Source organism: Hemiscyllium ocellatum, chromosome 8 (assembly GCF_020745735.1).
Source record: "Hemiscyllium ocellatum isolate sHemOce1 chromosome 8, sHemOce1.pat.X.cur, whole genome shotgun sequence".
NCBI lineage: Eukaryota > Metazoa > Chordata > Chondrichthyes > Orectolobiformes > Hemiscylliidae > Hemiscyllium > Hemiscyllium ocellatum.
Genome location: NC_083408.1, coordinates 29,788,368 through 29,814,226, shown reverse-complemented (window position 1 = coordinate 29,814,226; position 25,859 = coordinate 29,788,368). Strand labels below are relative to the sequence as shown.

The window sequence follows — 25,859 nt, the reverse complement described above, 5'->3', positions numbered from 1 at the left end:
GTGTCTCAGTGAGTGACAAAAAGTACTTCAACGGATGATAACAAAGTTAGAGAGCCTCTGTCTCCCTGATAAATACTGCTGAAGGAGACACCAAAGCAAAGCTTTTTGTATTGCATTCCTCAGGACTAGGAAATGTCACAACCCTTGATGGGAATGGTACACTAAGCCATCACAACTGTATAAATGATGCATTTAATCACTTACATTGCTGATTGGTTTGATTTGACCATTATATAAAAATGTCTTACCAGATTTCATCTATAAACAAAAAACAATAAAGAAAACAACTGGTTGATTCTATAAAAACACAGTAGTACCTAATTTCCAGCTTTCAAATAAAAAACGTATGTAGTCCTTAAATGCCTTCCTTCTTAAAGGAGATGACTTTTAGTAATGTTTAAACCATAACTCATACAAACGCACCGTCCCATCCTGGCACCTTCCCCTGCCACTGCAGGAATTGCAAAACTTGCACCCACACCTCCTCCCTCACCTCCATCCAAGGCCCTAAAGGAGCCTTCCACATCCATCAAAGTTTTACCTGCACATCCACCAATATCACTTATTGTATCCGTTGCTACCGATGCGGTTTCTAGCTGGGGATTAACTTCATTTCTCTGGAACATTTTAATTCGTCTGCACCTCAGAATTCTGCAGCGATTTTCCACTTAAATAGTGCTCTACGTTTTTTTCTACATTAAAAAGGGCCAGTTAGCTCATCAAGCCTGCATCTCTCACTGTCATCCAAACAAACGGAAAAAAAAGATACACAATCGCAAAGGCTGAGGCTGGGACCCCTGACGTTTTTTCATTTTCTTTCTTTGTCAAATAGCAATTGGAAAATAATTTATAACACCAAGAAAACAAAATGACTGGGTAAAAACAGAATATTGGTTAGCACAAAGGGAACATCCACTGTCCTCCTTGAATCCTCAACTGAACAGGTTTATCCAACATGTCAGCTAAAGAGTTACATCTTTGACAACGTAGAACTCCCTGACACCACATTTCAAAGGCTGTATGTAATAGTTCATTGAATTTAAGGGCAATTCAGCAAGTGTACATGAGGCTTCTCCCAGAATACTTCGTCAGCAAAGGCTGCTATCCCTTTCTTCCTTAACATTTTATCCAGCTTCCCATTAAATGTATCCAGTTAAATCAGCTCACCTATTCACTGTAGTAGCAAATTCCACATTCTAAGATCTTTCTGAATGAATAAGCATCTCCTGAATTCGTTATTGACTTTCTTTGGCTGAACTTTCCCACAACTGGAAACATTTTCTCAGTACCATATCCACAAACATTCACTCCTTTCACCACCAATGCTCAGTTGCAGCAATGTCTACCATCCACAAGATGCACTGCAGAAGCTCATCAAAGCTCCTCAGACAGCACCTTCCAAATCCAAAACACCACCACAAAGGCAGCAAATTATATGGGTACACCAGCAAATATCTTCATAACTTTCAGACCTCTATAAGACTATCATCCAAGTTTTCTCTTTTATGTACAATTCAGCCATAGACTGTTCATCCTTTTCAGATATCACTATTCTTTGTGAATATTTTTGCACAATATAGTGACTATACCCTTTTTAAAATACAGAAAACTGAACCTTGCATCCATTTTAACTGTGCTTTTGAACAAGTTTCAGTAGGACTTTAACATAACTCTGTTTTACAATTTTATTCCGAGAATTTGATGTTATATTTTCCTCCCCACTTCTTATAATTTGTGTTTTCTTGGGTTCAATTCATAGACACCAAGACACAGCCATATTCTGAAACTGAATAGGACATTCAATAATTGAGCAGAGTTAAGTTGTTAAAATCTGAGCTCTTTTCCAATTCTGATCACCTTCAAGAGTTCATTACAGTTCAGAAGTAAATTAAATCCACTATGAGCTAAAATCTCTACAAATGTAATTCTTAAGTGATGGTGACACATAGAGGCTATCTGAGTAATAGACTGAAGACCACAAATGTATTCTTGCATTACAAACTGGACTTTTCCTCACATGATTAATATCAGTGTCAAGCTGTCAATCAACTCAAAGAGTTAGTTAAAGCAAAAAATGCTGTTACTTTTATTGAAACCAATCCTAAAAAAAAAATCACAGTTCACCAAAAGCTGAGCAATCACAGAGCTATCAACACCAGCAATTAATTCAAACCCATTAAAGCAGAGAGATTAAATTTCCACCTTTCAATCGGTTTGCATCAACACTTTTACCCTTGATCCGACATGTCCAGTTCACGTAGCCAAGAAAATTACACTAGTTTGTTTCCTATAATTGACATGGCAATTTCCCAACTTGTAATTGCAAAGCAGCAGATACCAGCTTAAATCCTGGATAACTAAACACAAATCCAAAATAGAAAATCATTATCTTATCAGACAGCAATTCTGGAATGTGATGTGTCAGAAATGTTTAGCAACAACTTGCCCTCAAAAAGCACCATTAAGATGGTTCACAGAGACATAAGGAGAAACAAGGCACTTAGAGTCATAGAGATGTACAGCATGGAATCAGACTCTTCGGTCCAACCCGTCCATGCCGACCAGATATCCCAACCCAATCTAGTCCCACCTGCCAGCACCCAGCCCATATCCCTCCAAACCCTTCCTATTCATATACCCATCCAAATGCCTCTTAAATGTTGCAATTGTACCAGCCTCCATCACTTCCTCTGGCAGCTCATTCCCATACACATACCACCCCCTGCATGAAAACGTTGTCCCTTAGGTCTCTTTTATATCTTTCCCCTCTCACTCTAAACCCATGCCCTCTAGTTCTGGACTCCCCAACCCCAGGGAAAAGACTTTGTCTATTTATCCTATCCATGCCCCTCATAATTTTGTAAACCTCTATAAAAGGTCACCCCTCAGCCTCCAACGTTCCAGGGAAACAACCCCAGCCTGTTCAGTCTCTCCCTATGGCTCAAATCCTCCAACCCTGGCAATATCCTTGTAAATCTTTTCTGAACCCTTTCAAGTTTCACAACATCTTTCCGATAGGGAGGAGACCAGAATTGCACGCAATATTCCAACAGTGGCCTAACCAATGTCCTGTACAGCCACAACATGACCTCCCAACTCCTGTACTCCACACTCTGACCAATAAAGGAAAACATACCAAATGCCTTCTTCACTATCCTATCTACCTGCGACTCCACTTTCAAGGAGCTATGAACCTGCAGTCCAAGGTCTCTTTGTTCAGCAACACTCCCTAGGACCTTACCATTAAGTGTATAAGTCCTGCTAAGATTTACTTTCCCAAAATGAAGCACCTCACATTTATCTGAATTAAACTCCATCTGCCACTTCTCAGCCCATTGGCCCAGCTGGTCAAGATCCAGTTGTAATAGGAGGTAACCCTCTACGCTGTCCACTACACCTCCAATTTTGGTGGCATCTGCAAATTTACTAACTGTATCTCTTATGCTTTTATATAAATGACAAAAAGAAGAGGGCCCAGCATCGATCCTTGTGGCACTCCACTGGTCACTACCTTTGAGCCAGTTCTGTATCCATATGGCTAGTTCTCCCTGTATTCCTTGAGATCTAACCTTGCTAATCAGTCTCCCATGGGGAACCTTGTCAAACACCTTACTGAAGTCCATATAGATCACATCTACTACTCTGCCCTCATCAATCTTTTTTGTTACTTCTTCAAAAAAATCAATCAAGTTTGTGAGACATGATTTCCCACACACAAAGCCATGCTGACTATCCTGATTCAGTCCTTGCCTTTCCAAATACATGTACATCCTATCCCTCAGGATTCCCTCCAACAACTTGCCCACCACCGAGATCAGGCTCACTGGTCTATAGTTCCCTGGCTTGTCTTTACCACCCTTCTTAAACAGTGGTACCAATTTTGCCAGTCTCCAGTCTTCCAGAAGCAAATATGGGAAATTAGGAGAAAGAGGTGGAGAAGTTTAAGAAGAAATTCAGAGATTATGATTTAGGTGGCTGAAAGTACAGCTTACAATAGCAGTTTAAAAGTTTGAAGGCAGAGAAACAGTTTGATGTAGTGAGAGTTGTAGGGGTGGAAGCCATTATAAAATGAGGAGCAATTTTATGAAGGGATCTGAAAAGAACAAATGGGTGAGAAATTAAAATCTACAACTTATAGACTGGAAGAAAATTAATGTAGGCGTGAGGAGCAGAGAGACATTGTGCTGGATAAGGTTTTGTTTGATCCATTGCATCTGATGGAAAATGCAAAAAACGTGAATGGACTGCTTTGGAGTAATCAAGTCTTGAGGTGACAAAGGCATGAGTCAGGTATTCAATAGTAGTAAGTCTGTATTGGATGGCATTGAGGAAATAGAGACAAGCAATTTTTATCATTGAGAGATGAGGAAGTCAGAAGCTCAGCTCAGGTGTCAATAGGCACAGCCAGAGATCATCACCATGGAGGGCTCGAGTTGATAGTGAATGTGCAGTGTTTGTAAATTGGGTATTAAGGCAATGGATAGAAAATTGGATGCATCCTGATAATACAGGATGTGAATGAGTTACAAGAATGATGCAGTGATGTAAGTTTAAGTAACCAACATACATCGGAGTTCGAATGGTATCGCTAAAGGACAGTACGCACACAAAGGTAAAAAAGAATCTAAGGAGGGATTCCTGGTAGACCTGTGAAGTGAGAGAACAACTAAATAGGTGAGACATTTAAGAATAGGCTAGTTTGATGGTTTAAAGTGAGGAGAATACAGACAAACAGAAGCAAAGCAGGGAATGGGATTGGAATAACTATCCTTATGGAGGACAAATACCACATGGCCTGGTCAGACTCAATGGCCTGTTTCCAAATGTAATTTTATTAAGCACGGAAGTAAGCAAAAGCTGCCTGACAGAAATTTTAAAAATGCAAAGCAGTTGGAGAGGATGACTGGATCAACCACGTTGACAGTTGTAAAGAGGTGAAAGATGAGCTGCAACAGCATGGTTACAGAAAATGCCAAGGATATGGGCTATTCCTGATGACCACAGCTGTATGCACGCCTATCAGGTTTCATAGCCGTGTCATCCGCAGCAAATCCATCTTGTATCTCCAGAAACGGATGTCTTACCTCTCAACACCTGGACTCAAATGTACTTTGCAGCACTCAAGATTAATTGAAGAACTTGCAATAATGTTTTTTCTCCAGAATCAAATTTACACAAAAATGAAAGTCATTTACTGGTTTTTGCAGAAGCAAAAAAGCATTTCTCTCCCTTGTGCTTGAAACCCAGCACACTCGCACCTGCCTATTTATTTTCTGGCATCATCACATTTAATCTGGGGTTACACAATGGGAGAACAGCCTGAAGTTAGTATTTTGTTTTAAACAAAAATAAACGTAATTTTATTTGACATGGTGTTCCAGCAACATATTTTATTAGTTACAACCTTCCTGTATATGTTGTATGCTTCGCCTGACCTGTAATTAGAGTTTACACTGCTTAAAACATTTGCATTTGTGAAAGGCTCCAGTTTCACATGATCGCAGCATTAGGTTCACCAGGTCCACTTGGATGCTTTCTTGGAGGCTGAATCACATGACTCCATCTCCTACCATCTCATCCCCACATTCCTATTGTTAATAACTCAAAAGTCCATCCTCATTGCACACCACCTTCCTTCATTAACTAGAAAACAAACAACCTATTTCTATAAACTGACCACTGATCTTTGACCAACAAAACATTTTTCCGCCTATCTTTGACTATTTTTAATGCTTCCATGATTCTTCTCTAGTTTGTTCACAGTGCCCAACCCTGGGGAGCCCAATGCTAAACACAGCCATTACTTGTTGTCTCCTAGTCAGAAGGCTTCAAAACTGACATGATGTACAGTCGACAAAGACAATTCAGCAGTGTTCATTATGCTACCTCTTGGATTGGTATTAAACCGAAACGGGGTTCAGGCAAGTGGAAAAGATCACTTGGCACCATGAACAGCCCCCAACAGCCCCCCAAAGCACTTCATCTTTGTTTTACAGACATTTCACAGTATTTAAATTGGCCACTACTGAAAGCTCACAGAACTAAGAGGTACTTTAAAACTGGCGGCATGGTGGCTCGCTGGTTAGCACCGCTGCCTCACAGAACCTGGGACTCGGTTCGATTCCAACCTCAGGCAACTGTGTGTGTGGAGTTTGCATGTTCTCTCCTTGTCTGCGTGAGTTTCCTTCGGGTGCTCTGGTTTCCTCCCACAGTCCAAAGATGTGCAGGTTAGGTGAACTGGCCATGCTAAATTGCTCATGTTCAGGGATGTGTAGGTTAGTCGGAGTAAATGTAGAGTCATAGGGTGAGGGAGTGGATCAGGGTGGGCTACTCTTTGGAGGGTCGGTGTGGACTTGGGCTGAAGGGCCTGTTTCCACACTGCAGGGATTCAATGAAAACCACATTATTGATTACGATGTGCTTGGGGAATTCCAGACCATAGAGTGTGCGATACACACTTAGTTAACTTTCCAGAACATAACAACATGACGGCTGGAGGAGGAGTGCCTCATCTTCCGCCTGGGAACCCTCCAACCACAAGGGATGAACTCAGATTTCCGCAGTTTCCTCATTTCCCCTCCCCCCACCTTGTCTCAGTCGATTCCCTTGAACTCAGCACCGCCCTCCTAACCTGCAATCCTCTTCCTGACCTCTCCGCCCCCACCCCCACTCCGGCCTATCACCCTCACCTTGACCTCCTTCCACCTATCACATCTCCATCACCCCTTCTCCAAGTCCCTCCTCCCTACCTTTTATCTTAGCCTGCTGGACATACTTACCTCATTCCTGATGAAGGGCTCATGCCCGAAACGTCGAATTTCCTGTTCCTTGGATGCTGCCTGATCTGCTGCGTTTTTCCAGCAACACATTTTCAGCTCTGATCTCCAGCATCTGCAGACCTCACTTTTTCCTCGAAGATTTGTGTAGAGCATAGTAAAGCTTTGTAATAGCAACATATGTAAGGCAATATATTGACTTTCAAAATGTTGCCTGGAACCTGAGCACGACCTACAGTTAAAGTCAACAAATGTGAAGCTGGAAAAGCACAGCAGGTCAGACAGCACCCAATAGATGGACGGACGCAGATAGGGGGTTATTGTGATTGGTCAGTGGGAGGGGTTGGAGTGGATAGGTGAGTAGAAAGATTGTCAGGTTAGAACAGGTCAGGGAGGAGAGGAAGAGGGAGAGGGCTGAACAATGGATAAGGCTGGGGCGGAGAGATTTTGAAGCGGGTGAACTCAATACTGGAGGCCATTGGGCCATAAACTCCTCAGGCAAAATATCAGGTGTGATCCCTCCAGTTTCCACTTGGCCTCACTCTAACAGTTGAGGTCGCTGAGGATGGGCATGTCGCTGGGGGAGTGGGAAGGGAAATTAAAATGGATGATAACTGGAAGGACAGGTTAGTTAATGCGTGCAGAGTGCAGATGCTCTGCGAAATGGTCCCAGAGTCTGCATTTGGTCTCTCCAGTACAGAGGAGACCACATCGGGGTTGAAGGATGCAATAGATGAGGTTGGATGAAGTGCAGGTAAATCTCTGTTGGATCTGGAAGTATTGCTTAGGGCCTTGGTGAAGGTGAAATGGGAGGTGTCGGGGCAGGTGTTGCACCTCTTGCAATGGCAGGAAAAGGTGCCGGGTGTGGTGAAGACATTGGTGGGGACTATAGAGTTGACGAGGAAGTTGTGGAGTGAATGGTCCTTGCGGAAAGTGGACATGGGTGGAGAAGGAAATATTGTTTTGGTGGTAGAGTCGGACTGTAGGTGGCAGAAATGTCAGAGGATGTGTTGAGTTCGGAGTTTAGCGAGATGCTACATGAGGACTGAGGGGACTCTATCCTTATTGTTGTTGGGGTGAGGGAATTTGAGGGCAGAAGGGTGGGAGATGGAGGAGATGCAGTTGAGGGCATCCTTAATTACTGAGGAGGGAAAACTACACTCCCTAAAATAGGAGAATATCTGGGATGCCCTGAAATGGATTGCCTCATCCAGTAAGCAGATGCGGTGGAGGTAGTGGAATTCGGAGTATGGCATTGCATTTCTGGAGCAGGGTGGTGCAAGGTGGTGCAGTTGAGGCAGTTGTGGGAGTCAGTGGGCTTGAAATGGACATAAGTAACAAATCGTTTTCCAGAGATAGAGACAGAGAGGTCCAAAAGGGGAGGGGGGTGTCAGAAATGGTCCAGGTCAATTTGAGGGTGGGGTGGAAGTTGTTGGCAAAGTTGATGAATTGCTCAAGCACTTCACAGGCGCACAAGGCAGCACTGATGCAGTCATCAATGTAGTAGAGGAAGAGCTGAGGGATGATGCCTGTGTAGTTGTGGCAGAGGGATTGTTTCACAAACCCTACAAAGAGGCCTGCACAGCTCCAGTTTATAGGAAGTGGGAAAAATCAAAAGAAGAATTGTTGAGGATGAGGAGCAGTTCTGCCAAGTGAATAAGAATGTCAGTGGAGGAAAACTAGTTAGGCCCAAGGGAGAGGAAGTAGAGGGATTTTAGGCCCTATGTGTGGGGGATGCAGTTGCAAAAGGCCTGTACATCCATGGTAAAGGTGAGATGTTGGTGAACAGGGAATTGACAGTTTTCGAAGAGGTAGAAGAAATGGGTTGTGTCACGAATGTAGGTAGGGAGTTCCTGACCAAAAAGAGAAAGCTTGGAGTCAAGGTAGGAGGACGTGAGCTCGATGGGGCAAGAGCAGGCAGAGGCAATGGGTCAACCAGGCAGTCAGGTTTATGGTTTTTGGATAGGAGATAGTTCCCCAACCCCACACTGCCCATTTCTATCAGGTTGGAGGCTGTAGATCGGCGATCTCACTAAGTCATGAGGTTGTTGATGGTCTGGGAGATGATGGTTTGGTGATCAGAGTTGGGTCATGATCGAGGGGACGTTAGGAGGAGCGGTCAGAGTTGGTGTCTGGCTTCAGTGATGTAGAGGTCAGTTTGCAATACTACCACCGCACTTCTCCTTATTGGTGGGTTTAATAGTGAGGTTGTGGTTGGAGCGAAGGGTGCATTTGGCTGCATGCTCCATTGGGAGAGGTTGGAGTAAAATATCCAAGCGATTGATGTTGTCGGGACAGTTTGCGATGAAGATGTTGAGGGAGGGTGGGACACCGGGAGGGTGTGTCCAGGAGGAAGGGGTTTGCCGGATGCATGAGGCGGGGCCATTAGAAGGGAGGTTGGATTCCTGTTCAACCAAACGTTAACAAACTGTCCATCAGAAGAAAAAGGGTTGCTTTTCAATCCAGGAGATACTGGAAATGAGAAGGTACAGTGCTGTTTAGCCAGTTCCAATTTGTCTGGTGCTAACTCAGATAAAGATGGCTTGTGCAACACGCAAAACCCCACATAGGAACAACAGAGTAGGGTGAGGGCTCAACAATATTAGTTCTGACAAAAATCATAGCCATTTCAGACAAACTGTTTAAAAGACTGTGTGAGAGGATAACCATTAGTTCATCCATCCAGAGAGTCTATTGTTCTCCTTCCTCCAGGATAATACGTAACATTTTCATGACCGATTCCAAAGTTTTTCTCTGTTCCTGGGAGTCTATTCCCTGTACTGATCATTTTGTGAGAAAGGGAGGTATTTGGTCCCTGCCTTACATTTGCGTTTGACAGATTTGATGTCCCCTTGTTCTACTCTCACTATTTCGTTTGAAGTAATTATCTGGAACATACCTTTAACAAAACATTTAACCTAGATAATCATTTCTAGTACTTCACTGTAATTAATATTGATTAATTCAAGTGTACATCCAACCAATGATCAGTTCATCCCACGGGGTTTCAATTCACCCAAGTCTGTTCTGTTGTATTTAATTGAATACCTTCTGAACGTCTACTCATATTAACTTGGCTACCATCAATATTTGCTGTTACTTTATTCAAACATTCAATAAAATTAGTCAAATGTGATTTGGTTTCATAAATCTCATGCTGGCTTTCATTTATAAGCCCATAAATTTCCCACAGGCAATTAACTTTGCTCTCAATACTAACATTTGACTTGTCTTTGCTGGATTTAGCACTCTCTCCTTTTTAGGGACATGGGTGTAACATCTGTAATCCTGGTATTCTCGCACTAAGGAGATTTTGAAGCTCACAATTTGCAGCTACAATTTCCCTAGCAAACTACAATGCATTCTGTAATAACCAAATGATTTTACTGTTTTCAGCATTGCCAATGTACCTCTTCATCTGTTTTAAATCCCATCTCTTTTTTTTCTCTTTGGCAGCATTCTCTCCTCTGGTGCCAACAGTTACTAAGCACACATTTAGGAGCTTTCCCATGCCTGCAGTCCAAGAAATGGTTGTTTTTGATCTTTAATAGTCCAAACCCTTCCTCGTGACTACTTGTTTAATATTTATATAGAGTCAAACAGCATGGAAACAGACCCTTCGGTGCAACCCATCTATGCCAAACATAATCCCAAACTAAACTAGTCCCACCTGCTGCTCCTGGCCCATATATTTCCAAACCTTTCCTATTCATGTACTAACTTAAATATCTTTTAAACATTGTCATTGTACCCACATCCACCACTTCCAAATGTCTTTTTAAAATCTCTCTCTTCTCACCTAAAAAAAAATGCCCCCTACTCTTGAAATCCCACATCCTAGGGAAAAGACAGCTGCCACTATCTCTATCTATACCCATCAATATTTTATAAACTTCTATAAAGTTACTTCTCAACCAGTGGGAAAAGTCCCAGCCTTTCTTTATAACACAAAACTTCCATATCCGGCACTATTCTGTTTAAAAGGTTTGGAGCTCCCTTTAACGTTACCTGTTAACTTAGTCTGATACACTCTCCAACTCAAGTGTTTGCTCTGCATTTTTGTAATCAGCTTGGCTCTTTACTGTAATGGATTATGATCCTTATTACACACCCCCTTTATCTACTTTATGTGAAACGCTTTATGTTTCATGTTTCATCATTGAAAGAACTCTCTTGGTAAGTGTCTCCAATCAGAATGGACCATATTTCTTTTTAACTCACTGAAATTAGCTCTCTTGGGTTAAGCATTTTCACATTAATTTCTCAAGAATTCTTCCCCATTTCTTTCAAACTAAAATTTAGGATAATTGAAGACCTACATTGTTATGAATTATTTCACTCATTGTTCCTGATGTTTGAGTAAGGGAACTGTAGGCCTAAGTTACAAGTGTAAGCCAATTATCCCCAGTTTTTGTGTTTAACCACTGTAATACATATGGATGAAACATGATTCAAAACATCAGCTTCTTGCATGAGCAGCTCAATATGTAAAGGGATCTCAGGCAAGATCCAATTCAGCTCTAACGCCAGTATAATAAAAACAATCTGGTAGGAATGCAGACAATTCTATCCTTCTCTAAAAGGCAATTACATTTTTCTTTCTTGGGTATATGTTTCAGCTGCTGGCTGACTTGAAGAAGTCAAGGTGAAGTTCAAAGGCCCCATGTTGAGACACTGTTGCAGCTGGGCTATGCACTTTCAGCATTGTCTTTTACTGCTACAGAACTAGCAACTTCATTCTGATTTTAGTTGTTTTTAAACAACCAGCCTGTCTGCTGGAGTTTGCTAAAGTAAACCACATGGTGACAGGTATTCTCTGTCCAAAGTCCTCACCCTTGAAGTTTACCTACCCTTCAATTTTGTTTATGAACACTCTACAATACCAAGAAGTATTCAAGGTTTGTGCGAAGATTTGTAGCTCGGGTGCTCGTTGTTGTGGTTCTGTTCGCCGAGCTGGAAGTTTTTGTTGCAAACGTTTCGTCCCCTGGCTAGGCGACATCATCAGTGCACTGATGATGTCGCCTAGCCAGGGGACGAAACGTTTGCAACAAAAACTTCCAGCTCAGAGAACAGAACCACAACACCAAGAAGTATTTCATTGACACAGATTAAACATGTTAAGAAGTCCTCATATCAGACCAACTGGTAATCTTCTCAACATCATTCAGATGAATAAGGAGCAAATGTAGACCTTTCAAGTCCTGCCATTCCATAAACTCACAGTTAATCTGTTTTTCTTTCAAATTCCACATTCCCATCTATATGAAAAGTTTAACATATGATCGTTAGACGGTTTGACTATACGTACGGGGTATTGAAAGATGACTGGGGGATTCAATTGAAATTTTAAAAAAAGTGGGCGGCAAGGTGGTTAGCACTGCTGCCTCACAGCGCCAGAGACCCAGGTTCAATTCCTGCCTCACGCGACTGACTGTGTGGAATTTGCACATTCTGCGTGGGTTTCCTCCCACAGTCCAAAAATGTGCAGGTTAGGTGAATTGGCCATGTTAAATTGCCCATAGTGTTCGGGGCAGGGGTAAATATAGGGGAATGGTTCTGGGTGGATTGCGCTTCGGCGGGTCGGTGTGGACTTGTTGGGCCAAAGGGCCTGTTTCCACTGTAAGTAATCTAATCTATATCTGATAACCTTTGATTTGTCTTCCTGACAATATTGCATCTACAAAGGCAGAATATTCTAATATCACACAACCCTCAGAGTAAGAATTTTCTCTCACTGCTGTACTGAAAGGGCAACTTCTAATTTTACAATTGGGCCCCCAGAGTTCTGTGCTCTGCCACAAGACAGAACATTGCTTCCACATCTACCTTGTCAAGACTGTTCAGGAACTTCTTCACTTCAATCAAGGCACCCCTCACTCTTTCAACTCGCAGTGAAAACTAGCCCAGCATGTTCAATCTTTCCTTGATTTGGAGATGCTGATGTTGGACTGGGGTGTACACAGTTAAAAATCACACAACACCAGGTTATAGTCCAACAGGTTTAATTGGAAGCACACTAGCTTTCGGAGCGTCGCTCCTTCATCTGGTGATTGTGGAAGGCTCGATCGTAACACAGAATTTATAGCAAAAATTTGCACTGTGATGTAACTGAAATTATACATTGAAAAATTGACTGTCTGTTAAGCCTTTCATCTGTTAGAATATAGTGATATTTCACTTCTTTCATGTGTAAATCACAAAACCCTTCTTTTTAAAGTTGCATTCTCGGGTTAGCTGCTAACAATAGTGTTAGCTAGACAATATGTTGAAGATGTTGGCCCCCTGCGTTCTCTGTCTATGACCTGATGTTTAGATTGATTCTAATCTAATAATCTTTCCTTGGCAGAGAACCCACATGTCCAGGTGTTAATCTAGCAAACTTCTTCTTAACAGCCTTCAAATCATTTACATCATTCCTTAAATAAAGGAGACCAAAGCTGCACCCACTATTGGAATTGTGATCTCATCAATGTCCTGAACAACTGAATCATAACATTCTTGCCAAAATAATACCCAATATTCAGCACCTTTTGAGGGATCTCCCACACTCAGTAGTGTAGCAATGGTTACAACACCCACGACATTGTAATCAATGCCAATAACAGGACTAAAAGGAGGTTCTAATTATTAAGGGAATCAAGGGTGATAGAGCTAAAACAGGAAAGTGGAGTTGAGCATTGTCAAGGTCAGTCATAATCTCATTAAACAGCAGAGCAGACAATGGACTATTTGGCTTGTTCCTACTCCAACATCTTACAATATCTTATCCAAGTTCCCATTCTTCACACAGAGAATAGGGGAGCTGGCATTGGCAAGTTATTCAATGGTAGAAGAGTTAATAATGTAACCCAACCAGATTCTGCCCACAGCTTTTGCTCCTGTGTGTACACTTACCAGTGGAGTCCTTTGATATCAATCAAACTAGAATCCAGTAGTGTTCTTCCACTAATATCCCAATGCCTTAATGCAAATGGAACCAAAACCCTACTTATAAGCACAGAATTCCTAAAGTGTGAAAGCAGGCCACCCGGCCTATTGGGCCAACACCGCCCCTCTGAACAGCATCCTAACCAAACCCAACCCCTATCCTATCCCTGTAACCTTGCATTTTCCATGGCTAATCCACCTAACCTACACATCTTTGGGCTGTGGGAGGAAACCGGAGCACCCAGGGGAAACCCACGCAGACATGGGGAGAATGTGCAAATTCCGAGGCTGGAATCAAGCTCAGGTCTCTCGCGCTGTGTGGCAGCAGTGCTAACCACTGAGTCACCATACTGATGCCAGAATTTGGCAAGTTCTGTGTCAAAATCCAACAGCATAGACTAGTTTGGGCCAAAGTGTCTATCTCCGTGCTGTAGGACTCTACCCTCACCTCAGAGAGGTACCACATATGAAATAGAAGCAGGAGTAGATCTACTCCACCTTTCATGGTTGATTTGATTGCAGCCTCAACACCTATGCCTGCCTGTCTGTGCTATCCTTTGACTGCCTTGTTAGTCAAGAATCCATCTACCTCTGCCTTAAGTATTCAATGACCATCCACCTCCAGGAAGAGTGACCCTCACTGAAAAATGGCTCTCCTCACGTCTGAAGGGACACGGGGCCTTGAAACATTCTCTCTGCTTTCTCTGCACTGAGCCTGACAGACCTGCTGAGTTTCTCTGACAACTTTTGTTTTTATTTCGACTTTACAAAATCCACAGCTCTTTATTTTATTTTCATTCTCCTCACTGCCATCTTAAATGGCATACCTCTTATTTTTAAACTATGCCCATATTCTAGTCTCCCTCGTAAGGGGAAACGTCCTTTTAGCACCTGCCCTGTCAACTCTCCACAGGATGTAAAATGTTTCGGAAAGATTACAACTTATTTTTCTAAACTCCAATTGACACAGGCCAAACAAAGTCCATTTTTTTCTCATTAGGTCAGTACCCTCACAACGACAAAAGCAGAAATTGATAGAAAAGGTCTAGCAGCATCTAAGGAGAGAATTCGGAGTTAATGTTTTGGGTCCAATGACTTTTCCTCAGAGCTAGATCATAAGGATCCTCACAGGCATCCTCATCCCTTCCACGTAAGACAAGCATAAGCAAGTATCAGTTAGGTGAACACATTCTGAACTGCTTCTAACATATTCATATCTTTTATGAAGAAAGATCAAAACACTAGACATGGTCTCAACACTGCTCTGTACAGCGCTTGCACTAAATGACAATTGCTTTTCTACTCATCGGCTGAACCTGTATACATTTTGTTTTGCGAGCCAAGTATAAGGACACCCATATCCCTCTGTACCAGAGTATTCTGCGGCTATCTCTCCATTAAAATAAAATGCTGCTTTTATTTTCTTCCTTGCATAGTGGACAAGTTCATATCTTACAACATAACATTTAATGTGCCAAATATTTGCATAGTTAATTAACCTATCCACATTTCTTTGTAGACTCCGTACATCCTTTGAAGAATGTATTTGGGTACCTATTTTTATATCATCAGCAAAGTGAGCAACTATACATATGGTCAAGTTATTGACATAGATTATAAATAGTTGAGGTCCCAAACTGATCCCCGTGGTACTATCATCATTTCTTGCCAATGACCTATTTAGGCCTATTCCCTGATTCCTACTAGCTAGAGGCAATAGACAAACCCTGGTGTGGATTTCTATCTCATACTCATTTACTCATTTCCCCTCATCAATGATCTTGTCTCCATCACATTCAACATCTTAACTGACCTTGTTTTGACCTAATGCCAATTCAACCTTGTTTTGACCTAATGCCAATTCAACCTCACCATTGAGACTCCATAGTATTATCCAATAACATCACTGTAGCTACAGCTTAATGATATTCCTCATCATCCTTATCCCCATTATCACCCCAGCTAATTTACTGCACAATGCTCCTGCTATCGTCCTACATCACTAACTTCACAGAAACCTCAATCATAATTGTACTTCAATATCTGATCTTACACTTCACACTACCACTAAATAAATCCAACCAGGACCTACAGTCTTATTTCACTCTTTAAAGTTAGACCTGTTCACTGACTGTATTCTCTCCACTTAGTCCCTATTACACCATCCAACTCTGCAGTCAAAACTCATGTGGATGAAACTGCAGTAAACATGCATATAGATAAAACAAATACTCAAGTAAAATTCCTGTATTTGAACTTCTCATAACCAGTTTAATTTCTTTAAAAATAACAACTGGGTACTTCACATGTAAACATACTGGCTTTCCTGGAGTTTTAAAGATAGATTGCATTGTTCTTAGACCAACTGCTGAAAGATTGATCCTCAGATTATCATTGATTATACTAATTTCAATTTATTAGGAATCAGCATCAGTGAACCAAATGTTATCGAACTGCTGTGCTTATATTATTGTTTGATTTCATTGGATGGCAGTCTTTGAGTACCTTGACAAAATGGTTACTTTTGTGCATGAACTTTATCTTTGGCAGAAGCCTAATTCACCTGCATTTAATACTTTACAGAGATCTGAAAGTGATCTTGCACTTACCACTTCATCTAAATTCTTTGCAATCTTAATTTCCTCTTCTTCATTGAGCTGGGCTTCTCTTTCACGGGCCTCCAAGTCTAAAATTGAACAACAGTTTTACCTGTAATTACGTTCAGACATAATAACCTACCAATACCAAAAATTAGGAATTTTTTGCAAGTCCCCCATGCTGAGTTTCAACTCTTTACAGACTTCAGTTAATGTTTTGTAGTCTTAGAGATAAAAAATGTTTGTCCCATAAACAGAAACCTATTCATTGACCCTGCCTATTGCTAGCATTAGACATGGTTAAGTAAGCACAATTAATTAAAGAGTTGGCAGTGCTGGTGTTAGACTGGGGTAGACAAAGTTAAAAATCACACAATGCCAGGTTATAATACAGCAGGTTTATTTGGAAGCACTAGCTTTCAAAATAACAACCACCCTGATGAAGGAGCAGCGCTTTGAAAGCTTATGCTTCCAAATAAACTTGTTGGACTATAACTTGATGTGTGATTTTTAACTTAATTAATAAGTAAAGCTTTACCGCAACCTTAGAAAATGGCACTGAGAGAGAAGCTTCTCTATCTCTGCACCATAGGTTGAATTTCATTGAGACAGACTGATTGTGGAGGTATTTCAAAACATTGGCACGATTTTATTTTACTTCCATGTGGTTCCAGAGTGAGTATCTATGGAGGTGGCATGGCTGCACTGGATAGCATGGAGGTGGCAGAGAGGAGCATGAGTGAGTATGCGTTGCTGGTTAAAGCACAGCAGGTCAGGCAGCATCCAAGGAATAGGAAATTCGACGTTTCGGGCATAAGCCCTTCATCAGGAATGAGGAGAGGGTGGCAGGCAGGTTAAGATAAAAGGTAGGGAGGAGGGACTTGGGGGAGGGGCGATGGAGATGTGATAGGTGGAATGTGGTCAAGGTGAGGGTGATAGGCCGGAGTGGGGTGGGGGCGGAGAGGTTAGGAAGAAGATTGCAGGTTAGGAGGGCGGTGCTGAGTTGAGGGAACCGACTGAGACAAGGTGGGGGGAGGGGAAATGAGGAAACTGGAGAAATCCAAGTTCATCCCTTGTGGTTGGAGGGTTCCCAGGCGGAAGAACCTGTAGAGGAGGCCACATGGGGAGACGGGCCGCTTACTTGCAGAACGCTTCAGAGAACACCTCAGGGACGCCCAGACCAGCCAACCCAACCACCCCGTGGCTCAACACTTTAACTCTCCCTCCCACTCCACCGAGGACATGCAGGTCCTTGGACTCCTCCACCGGCAAAACATAACAACACGACGGTTGGAGGAAGAACGCCTCATCTTCCGCCTGGGAACCCTCCAACCACAAGGGATGAACTTGGATTTCTCCAGTTTCCTCATTTCCCCTCCCCCCACCTTGTCTCAGTCGGTTCCCTCAACTCAGCACCGCCCTCCTAACCTGCAATCTTCTTCCTAACCTCTCCGCCCCCACCCCACTCCGGCCTATCACCCTCACCTTGACCTCCTTCCACCTATCATATCTCCATCGCCCCTCCCCCAAGTCCCTCCTCCCTACCTTTTATCTTAACCTGCCTGCCACCCTCTCCTCATTCCTGATGAAGGGCTTATGCCCGAAACGTCGAATTTCCTATTCCTTGGATGCTGCCTGACCTGCTGTGCTTTAACCAGCAACGCATTTTCAACTGTGATCTCCAGCATCTGCAGACCTCATTTTTTACTAGAGGAGCATGAGGACAGTCACTTCCAAACTTTCGTCAGAGGCAGAAGGCCCAACTTGAGAGAATAAAGTGTACATGTGAAGTTCAGTTTCATGGAGATGAATTGGCCAACTTAGGACATATCCCCACTCAAGCCACCTGCCTCTATGGTGCAAATATAGTCCATGCGTCCTGTGACCTTTGAACAGGATTATCTCGAAAATTGAAGGAGCAAGGGTTTTTATTGACACACTGAATGTAAAAGTATTTCACACTGGGTTCTTACTAGCAACACTCAGGGGAAATTTTGGCTAATTTTTGTCTATTTCAGAGTCAAATGTGTTAGCCCTGGCATCAGAAAACTCCAAGTGGCAATCAGTGAAATTGCTTGCCACACAGAAAGTAAGTACAAAGAGGGGTGCCAAAACGATTAACCATTTAATCTGTGTGGAGGAGTCTGGCAACTCCTAATAGGAACACGGCTAGAATTCAAAGTCAACCAATATGAGTGAATTGAGTAACCAAATCCAGATCATATCGGTACAGGTTAAGGGTCAGTTTAGCTTCAGCATGTTTTATGATTATCCCACAATAATAATCAGACTGTGGGCAGTTGATAGGAGTTCCTTCAGTTTCAAACTGTCATTCAATAACATTTTATTGATGGCCACAGAAGTCATTGACAATGGGGTGAATGGAATGGGAGTGGCTGCCTGCAATTTCTCCTGTGATTAACAGTCTGCAATGAGGAAAACAATATGCTGCTATTGAAGCAAACCCTTTAAATCACCCTAAAGGTAATGACCCCCAATTCAAAAAACAATCCTTGGTTGGTGAATGAAAAAAAATAGAGGAAACAACACAAATTTCAGCTCACATCAATCAATATCTTGAACCCTGATAGACAGTGAATGAAGGCCATTACAGGTGTCACAGCACATCCAAAACAGACTATAGGGCAAAGGAGAATAGTCTTTAGTATTTATTATGAGTTTCGATGCTCTGTTTGAAGCATCATTTTTTTTTATTTCCCTGCGAAATACAACATATTTCAAACTTTGGTGCAGCTTACCATCTGTTCATTGATCACACAGCAATGATCATTCTTCGTTAAAATGTTGAATATTTGTCATTCTGATTGTGAGGTAGATCATTGAGAGTTTCAAGGGAACACTTGCCCACTTTATACATCTAATTTCAGAAATGGACAGTCAGTAAAACTGATAAGACAAAGGTGTGTCCCTTCTGCTCCGCTGTGTCAAGGGCTTCAATGTCAACCACAGGAAAACTTCAAGCATGATTTCAGAGAGTGCATTATTAAGCATTTCGATGTTATAGAAATGTTATTCAATGTCAACATGGTTTCATCCAGGGGAGGTCATGCCGGACAGATTTGTTAGACTTCTCTGAGGAAATAACGAGCAGGTTTGACCAAGGAGAGCCAATGAAGTTCAGGTAGATAACTTCCAAGTTGGCCTTTTACAAGGTGCCGCAGAGGAGGCTACTGAGTGAGATAAGGGTCCATGGTGATAAAAGCAAGGTGCTAGCATGGATAGATGATTGGTTGCCTGACAGAGAGCAGAGTGGGGAATACAGGGTCCTTCTCAGGATGGTTGCCTGTGACAACTGGTGCTCCGCAAGACTCTAAGTTGGGCCCAAGACTTTTCACTTTATACATTAACGATTTAGATGAAGGAACTGAGGATATTCTGACTAAGTTTACAGATGACACAAAGATAGGTAGAGGGACAGGTAGCATTGAGGTGGTGGGAGACTGCAAGACAATTTGAGTAGGTTAAAAGAGTGGGCAAACAGTGGCAGATGGAGTACAATATGGGAAAGTGCGAGGTCATGCACTTTGATAGGAAGAACTGACTATTTTATAAATTGGGAGTAAATTCAGGATTCTGAAATGCAAAGACACTTGGGAGCCCTATTCCAGGATTCTCTCAAGGTAAACTTGTAGGTTGAGTCCGTAGTTAGGAAGGCAAAGGCAATATGGCACTTATTTTGAGAGGACTTGAATATAAAAGCAGGGATGTACGTCCGAGACTTTATAAGGCTCTGGTCAGACCATATTTGGCGTATTGTGCGCAGTTTTGGGTCCAAATCTCAGGAAGGATGTACTGGCCCTGGAGCGTGGTCAGAGGAGGTTTATGAGAATTGTTCCAGAAATGAAAAGCTTAACATATGAGGAATGTTTCAGGACGCTGGATCTATACTCAAATGGAGTTTAGAAGGATGAGGGGGGACTCTAAATACAACATACAGAAGACTGATGGCCTGGACAGAGTAGATGTTGGGAAGATGTTTCCGTTGGTAGGAGAGGCAAGGACCTGTGGACACAGTCTTAGAGTAAAAGGAAGACATTTTAGAATTGAGAGAAGGAGAAACTTCTTCAGCAGAGAGTGGTGAGTTTATAGAATTCACTTCCACAGAAGGCTGTGGAGGCCAGGTCATTAAATATATTTCAGACTGAGATAGATAGGCTCTTGAGTATCAAGAAGATCAAGGGTTAGGGGGAGAAAGTGGGAAAGTGGGGTTGAGAAACATATCAGCCATGACTGAGCAGACTCGATGGACTGAATGGCCTAAACTGTGCTCCTATATCTTATGGTCTTATTCAGGTGAAAGATAGCACACCCTGGACTATCCAGTGCTGTGATAGCTCAAGCCTTTGGTGCTTCATCTGTTACCTCAATCTACTTGCACTACTTTTTCCAATTGTACATACCAAGCTTTACTTTCTTTCTCTTGCTGTCGAGTTTCTGGTTCCTCTCTGCTGCCTGCTTTTTCGCTTTTCTGATTTTATCATAGGCTGCCTTGAAGAGAAAGAAAATTGAGAAAGTTAATTTGCCCATCACAGATACCTACAAAAGATGTGATCTTAGACTTGATTTGGAGATGCCGATGTTGGACTGGGGTGTACAAAGTTAAAAATCACACAACACCAGGTTATAGTCCAACAGGTTTAATAGGAGCTAATGTAGTAGCTTTCGGAGCAACGCTCCTTCATCAGGTGGAGCTCCACGACCACCTGATGAAGGAGCGTTGCTCTGAAAGCTAGTGTGCTTCCAATTAAGCCTGTTGGACTATAACCTGGTGTTGTGTGATTTTTGACCTTAGACTATTTGACTTTGATAATAGGTCATTCATTTCACAGAGTCGTACAGTATGGAAACAGACTGTTCAGTCCAACCTGACCATGCTGAACAAAATTCCAAACTAATCTAGTCCCACCTGCTTGCTGCTGGCCTATATCCCTCCAAACCTTCCATGTACTTATCCAAATGTCTTTTAATTGTACCCAAATCCACCACTTCCCCAGGAAGTTTATTCCATGAACTGTGTATAAACTTTGCCCCCCTCTCTCCTCTTAATAATCACCCCTTCTAGTCTTAAAATAATGAGGCATAGATATGGTTAATAGTATGATGGGGAATTTCATGAACTTCTATAACATCGCCTCTCAACCTCCTACGCTCCAGTGAAAAAAGTCCCAGCCTATCCAGCCTTTGTTTATAACTCAAACCTTCCATACCCAGCAACATCCTGGTAGATCCCTTCTGAACCCTCTCCAGCATGAAAATATCCTTCCTATAAATGGATGACCACAACTGGACACAGTATTCCAGAACAGGCCTCACCAGTGTCCTGTACAACCTCAACATGACTTCCCAACTCCTGTACACAAAGGACCGAGCAGTGAAGGCAAGTGTACCAAAAGTCCTTTTAACCACCCTGTCTATATGTGATGCAAACTTCAAAGCATAGTGTACCTGCCCCCTAGGTCCCTCCGTTCTACAACAATGCCCAAGACCCTACCATTAATTATATAAGCCCTAACCCTGCTTATTGCACCTGACGTTTATCCAGATTTAACTCCATTTGCCATTTTTCAGACCATTCACTCATTTGATCAAGATCCCTTGGTAATCTTAGATAACCTTCTTCAGCACCACAGTTTTCAACTCTAACCTTCTTCACTGTCTACTATGCCACCAATTTTGGCGTTGACTGCAAACTTACTAACTGTGCCTGCTATATTCTCATCCAAATCATTTATATAAATTACATCTGAAGTATTCTCCTTTGCTGGCATCCCACGATTCAAATCTTTGATCTAATTTTACATGGGTCCCAAAAGCCAGTGGAGGTAGTGCCAAACATGGGCCTCCACCTCATTTGCCCGTCTAAAGAATTAGGAGAACAAAGCACGGAAAGTCATGCTCATGGTCTTGGCTTCAGTTCTGCTTTCACACTGCACAAAAAAATGATAGCAGGATGCCATCAGAAATAAGTTAAAAATCACACAACACCAGGTTATAGTCCAACAGGTTTAATTGGAAGCACACTAGCTTTCGGAGTGACGCTCCTTCATCAGGTGATTGTGGAGGGCTCAATCATAACACAGAATTTATAACAAAAATTTGCATTGTGATGTAACTGAAATTATACATTGAAAAATTGATTGTCTGTTAAGCTTTTCATCTGTTAGAATACAGTGATAGTTTCACTTCTTTCATGTGTAAATCACAAAACACTTTTTTTTCAAAAGTTGCATTCTCCAGTGAGCTGTTAACAATGGTGATAGCTAGACAATATGTTGAAGGTGTTAGCCCCCTGTGTTCTCGGTCTATGACCTGATGTTTAGATTGATTCTCATCTAAAAAGTGAGATAACGAAGTTTATGAATTTATGTAAAACTCTGTTACCTCACTTTTTAGATGAGAATCAATCTAAACATCAGGTCATAGACAGAGAACACAGGGGGCTAACATCTTCAACATATTGTCTAGCTATTACCATTGTTAACTGCTAACCCGAGAATGCAACTTTAAAAAAAGGTTTTGTGATTTACACATGAAAGAAGTGAAACTATCACTGTATTCTAACAGATGAAAGGCTTAACAGACAATCAATTTTTCAATGTATAATTTCAGTTACATCACACTGCAAATTTTTGCTCTAAATTCAGTGTTAGATCGAGCCCTCCACAATCACCTGATGAAGGAGAGTCGCTCCAATTAAACCGGTTGGACTATAACCTGGTGTTGTATGATTTTTAACTTTGTACACCCCAGTCCAACACCGGCATCTCCAAATCATCAGAAATAAGATTTAAGTTGAGAAACCTACACCAATATTTTTGCATTCAGTACACAGGGTTTGTTATGGCTGGTTTGAATACATCCAGTGCTCAACATTGAGACTGGAAAGAAGATAAATCAGCAGCAGCAAAAAACAGAACAAAGACAGTGACTGCAGGCTGTCCTGTGAGAAAGCAAATCTGTTGATGACTGGTTACGATTAAGGTGTTTAAGAGAAAGGCGAGAAAGTGGCAACTCCTGTTGTGGCGTTAGACCTTGGGGAATGGACAGCATGCCAGCAATTGTTTACAGTTGGAAAAGGCAATCCTTCAGGATCAGAACATGTGTGCACCATACCTGATATTGATATTCAGGGCATATCTGCGCTGTGCTGAATGCCAGATGGATTGGTTTGGAACTCCAGTTATCAGTTTGAGAATGGGAAAGCAAAATCAATTACATAATATGCAATAATGTAACAATGGAATAGTTTTTAACAAAGTGAGATAAACTAAACTCTGTTTAGTTGAATTAAAGCATAAAAAGAGCTTCTTTTTGTCTCTTTCCATCTATAGGTGATGGGGTACAGCTCCATAGATACCAACTTGAACACAGCACCTCAACCTGGTATTATTCATATTTTTGAACATGGATAAGTGATCATTGGCAAACTTGCCAGATTGCGCAAAGCAGTACTGACAAGTACTTCAGTTCTGAAGAACAGTCTGATGAGACTTGAACCGTTAATTCCTGCTTTTCTCTCCACAGATGCTGCCAGGTCTGCTGACTTTCTCCAGCAATTTCTGGCTTTGTTTCAGCTTAGTTCAAAAGATCATATCAAACTTGGGATCTTCTGGTTTGTACAGATGAGCACCACACCACATTGCATATTTATTCACCAAATAATCAGAAATATAAAAATCTACAATGGTTAACACCCCAGCGAAGGAACAGGTTCTCTAACTCAATTCCAATTCTACATCTGAATCCCATATGACAGGACTCATTTTTCTTAAATCAGGAGTTGGCACTCAGTCTCACAATAAATGATAATTGGGCATTCTGTGTGAAGATGTACTTTCTGTTTTGGGAAGAAACATCAATGAAAACAAAATGAGTGCAGCTGTTAAGAGGAAATTAGCGCAGGCTTTATATTGATGCCAATTTGCAACAAAATATCTGCTGAAAACATTTTTTAAGTTTGTTGCTTCTCCACTAGGAAAGAACTGGCAAACAACCGTAAATATTATTCTTGTAACCAACGTCTGGTGTAAATTATAGCCCATTTTATTCATCAATTGTGGTACATACAGCCTTGAAAGATGCAATATAATGTTTGAAAAATGCAGCATGAAGAATTAAGAACAAACTCTCAATTTACAGGATGCTAAATTGAAACCATCTGCCTCAACATCTATTCAACAAGAATATGAGGAAAGACTGTAAATTGGAAACTTACTCAAAGGTCACTGGATGGTCAACGTGTCAAAAGGGAACACATCACATTGGTGCTGTGCCAATACTCTCCTGGGTAGTAAGCAGTTTACTCGATATGAAAGAGATATTGGTTTGAAATTTCTGGTTATAGAGGGATTTTTACTGTATCTATCGAAAGCTGACCTGATTTCTTAATGGCTAAAGGGGCAGCATTGAGAGTTCATTGAACATTTACACAGGGAAGGTTTGATGAGACAACATATTTGGAGCTTTGCATCACATTGATCCTATGTTGTATATGGCTTAGGAGTGTTTTGGGATAATTAAATTAGGAAAACTCCTTAGTATCAATTATCAACTTGAAACAAAAAGATAGTTCTCTTAACCACAACAACCTACCACAACTGCTCAAAAAATACCTATTTACAGCTGGAGAAAAGTGGTGGTCACTGAAGATAGACTGAATCTATCAGAGAAAATGTCTGATCGCAAATTGAAATAGTACAAAAGCAGCATTGTTACTGCAGAAAGTTATCAGGTCAGGAAGGTATTCCAATAACGTGAGGAATATGCAATTAAGAATCTTACCTTTGCAGCTGCATCTGTCAGAACTTCCAGAGCCTGGGATAACTGATGGAACAATTCCACTATAAAATTCAGAAAAAATAAACAATGAATATAAGAAGAGTAAGTCTTAACTGTAGTCCAAAATGCAATGCAGGTAGGATTGATTAAATTTTCAAAACTGCGGCTACTGAATTTGCTAAACATGTTAATGAACACAAAGCAAAGGAAGGTCAATGGAGTTTCAATCAGCCATAATTAAACTGAATGATGGGTCAAACTCAAGGAACATAACGAGATGTTACAGAATAAAATGAGGAGTCTTTCCTGCAGATGCCAACATAAACCAGAACCCGAGGACTTATGGTTCTGTACTAGCAACCCATTTTCTGCGATTGCATCCTACCAATGTTAGCTTGGAAAACTAGATTAAAGAAATCTGGTATCTGGCCTAACAACTGAAAATGAGCGTGAAACGTGTTGGATTGATGCTAGGAATCCAGAGTTGGTTCAAGGAACAGAATCTGCCATCTCCATCAAATCTGTACATGACTGATATTGAGCATACGTATGAACATGAGTTAGGAACTTGAGTACATCACCTGACACCTCGATCCTGCTTAATTTGATAAGATCTTACCGGAGACTGTGGCTTCAACTCTACTTTTGTGTCCATCTCCATGACCCTCAACTCACTTGTCCATCAAGAATGTGACTCAGCCTCAAAAGATATTCACTAACTATGCCTCCATGACAGGAAAAGGAAAATACTAACAACCTT

General features: G+C 41.6%; 1 protein-coding gene across 2 annotated transcripts in view; it reads right to left on the bottom strand.

Annotated features, from left to right (window-relative positions):
- The window catches only part of dnajc17 (DnaJ (Hsp40) homolog, subfamily C, member 17), a 160,281-nt gene that overhangs the window by 81,089 nt on the left and 53,333 nt on the right, over nt 1-25,859 (bottom strand). For both annotated transcript variants that reach the window (XM_060828756.1, XM_060828755.1), the window contains exons 3-5: nt 25,103-25,161; nt 20,722-20,809; nt 16,313-16,389 (exon numbers count right to left, since the gene is read on the bottom strand). In XM_060828756.1, the coding sequence (XP_060684739.1) occupies nt 16,313-16,389; nt 20,722-20,809; nt 25,103-25,161 (224 nt within the window). The remainder of the gene's footprint in view (nt 1-16,312; nt 16,390-20,721; nt 20,810-25,102; nt 25,162-25,859) is intronic.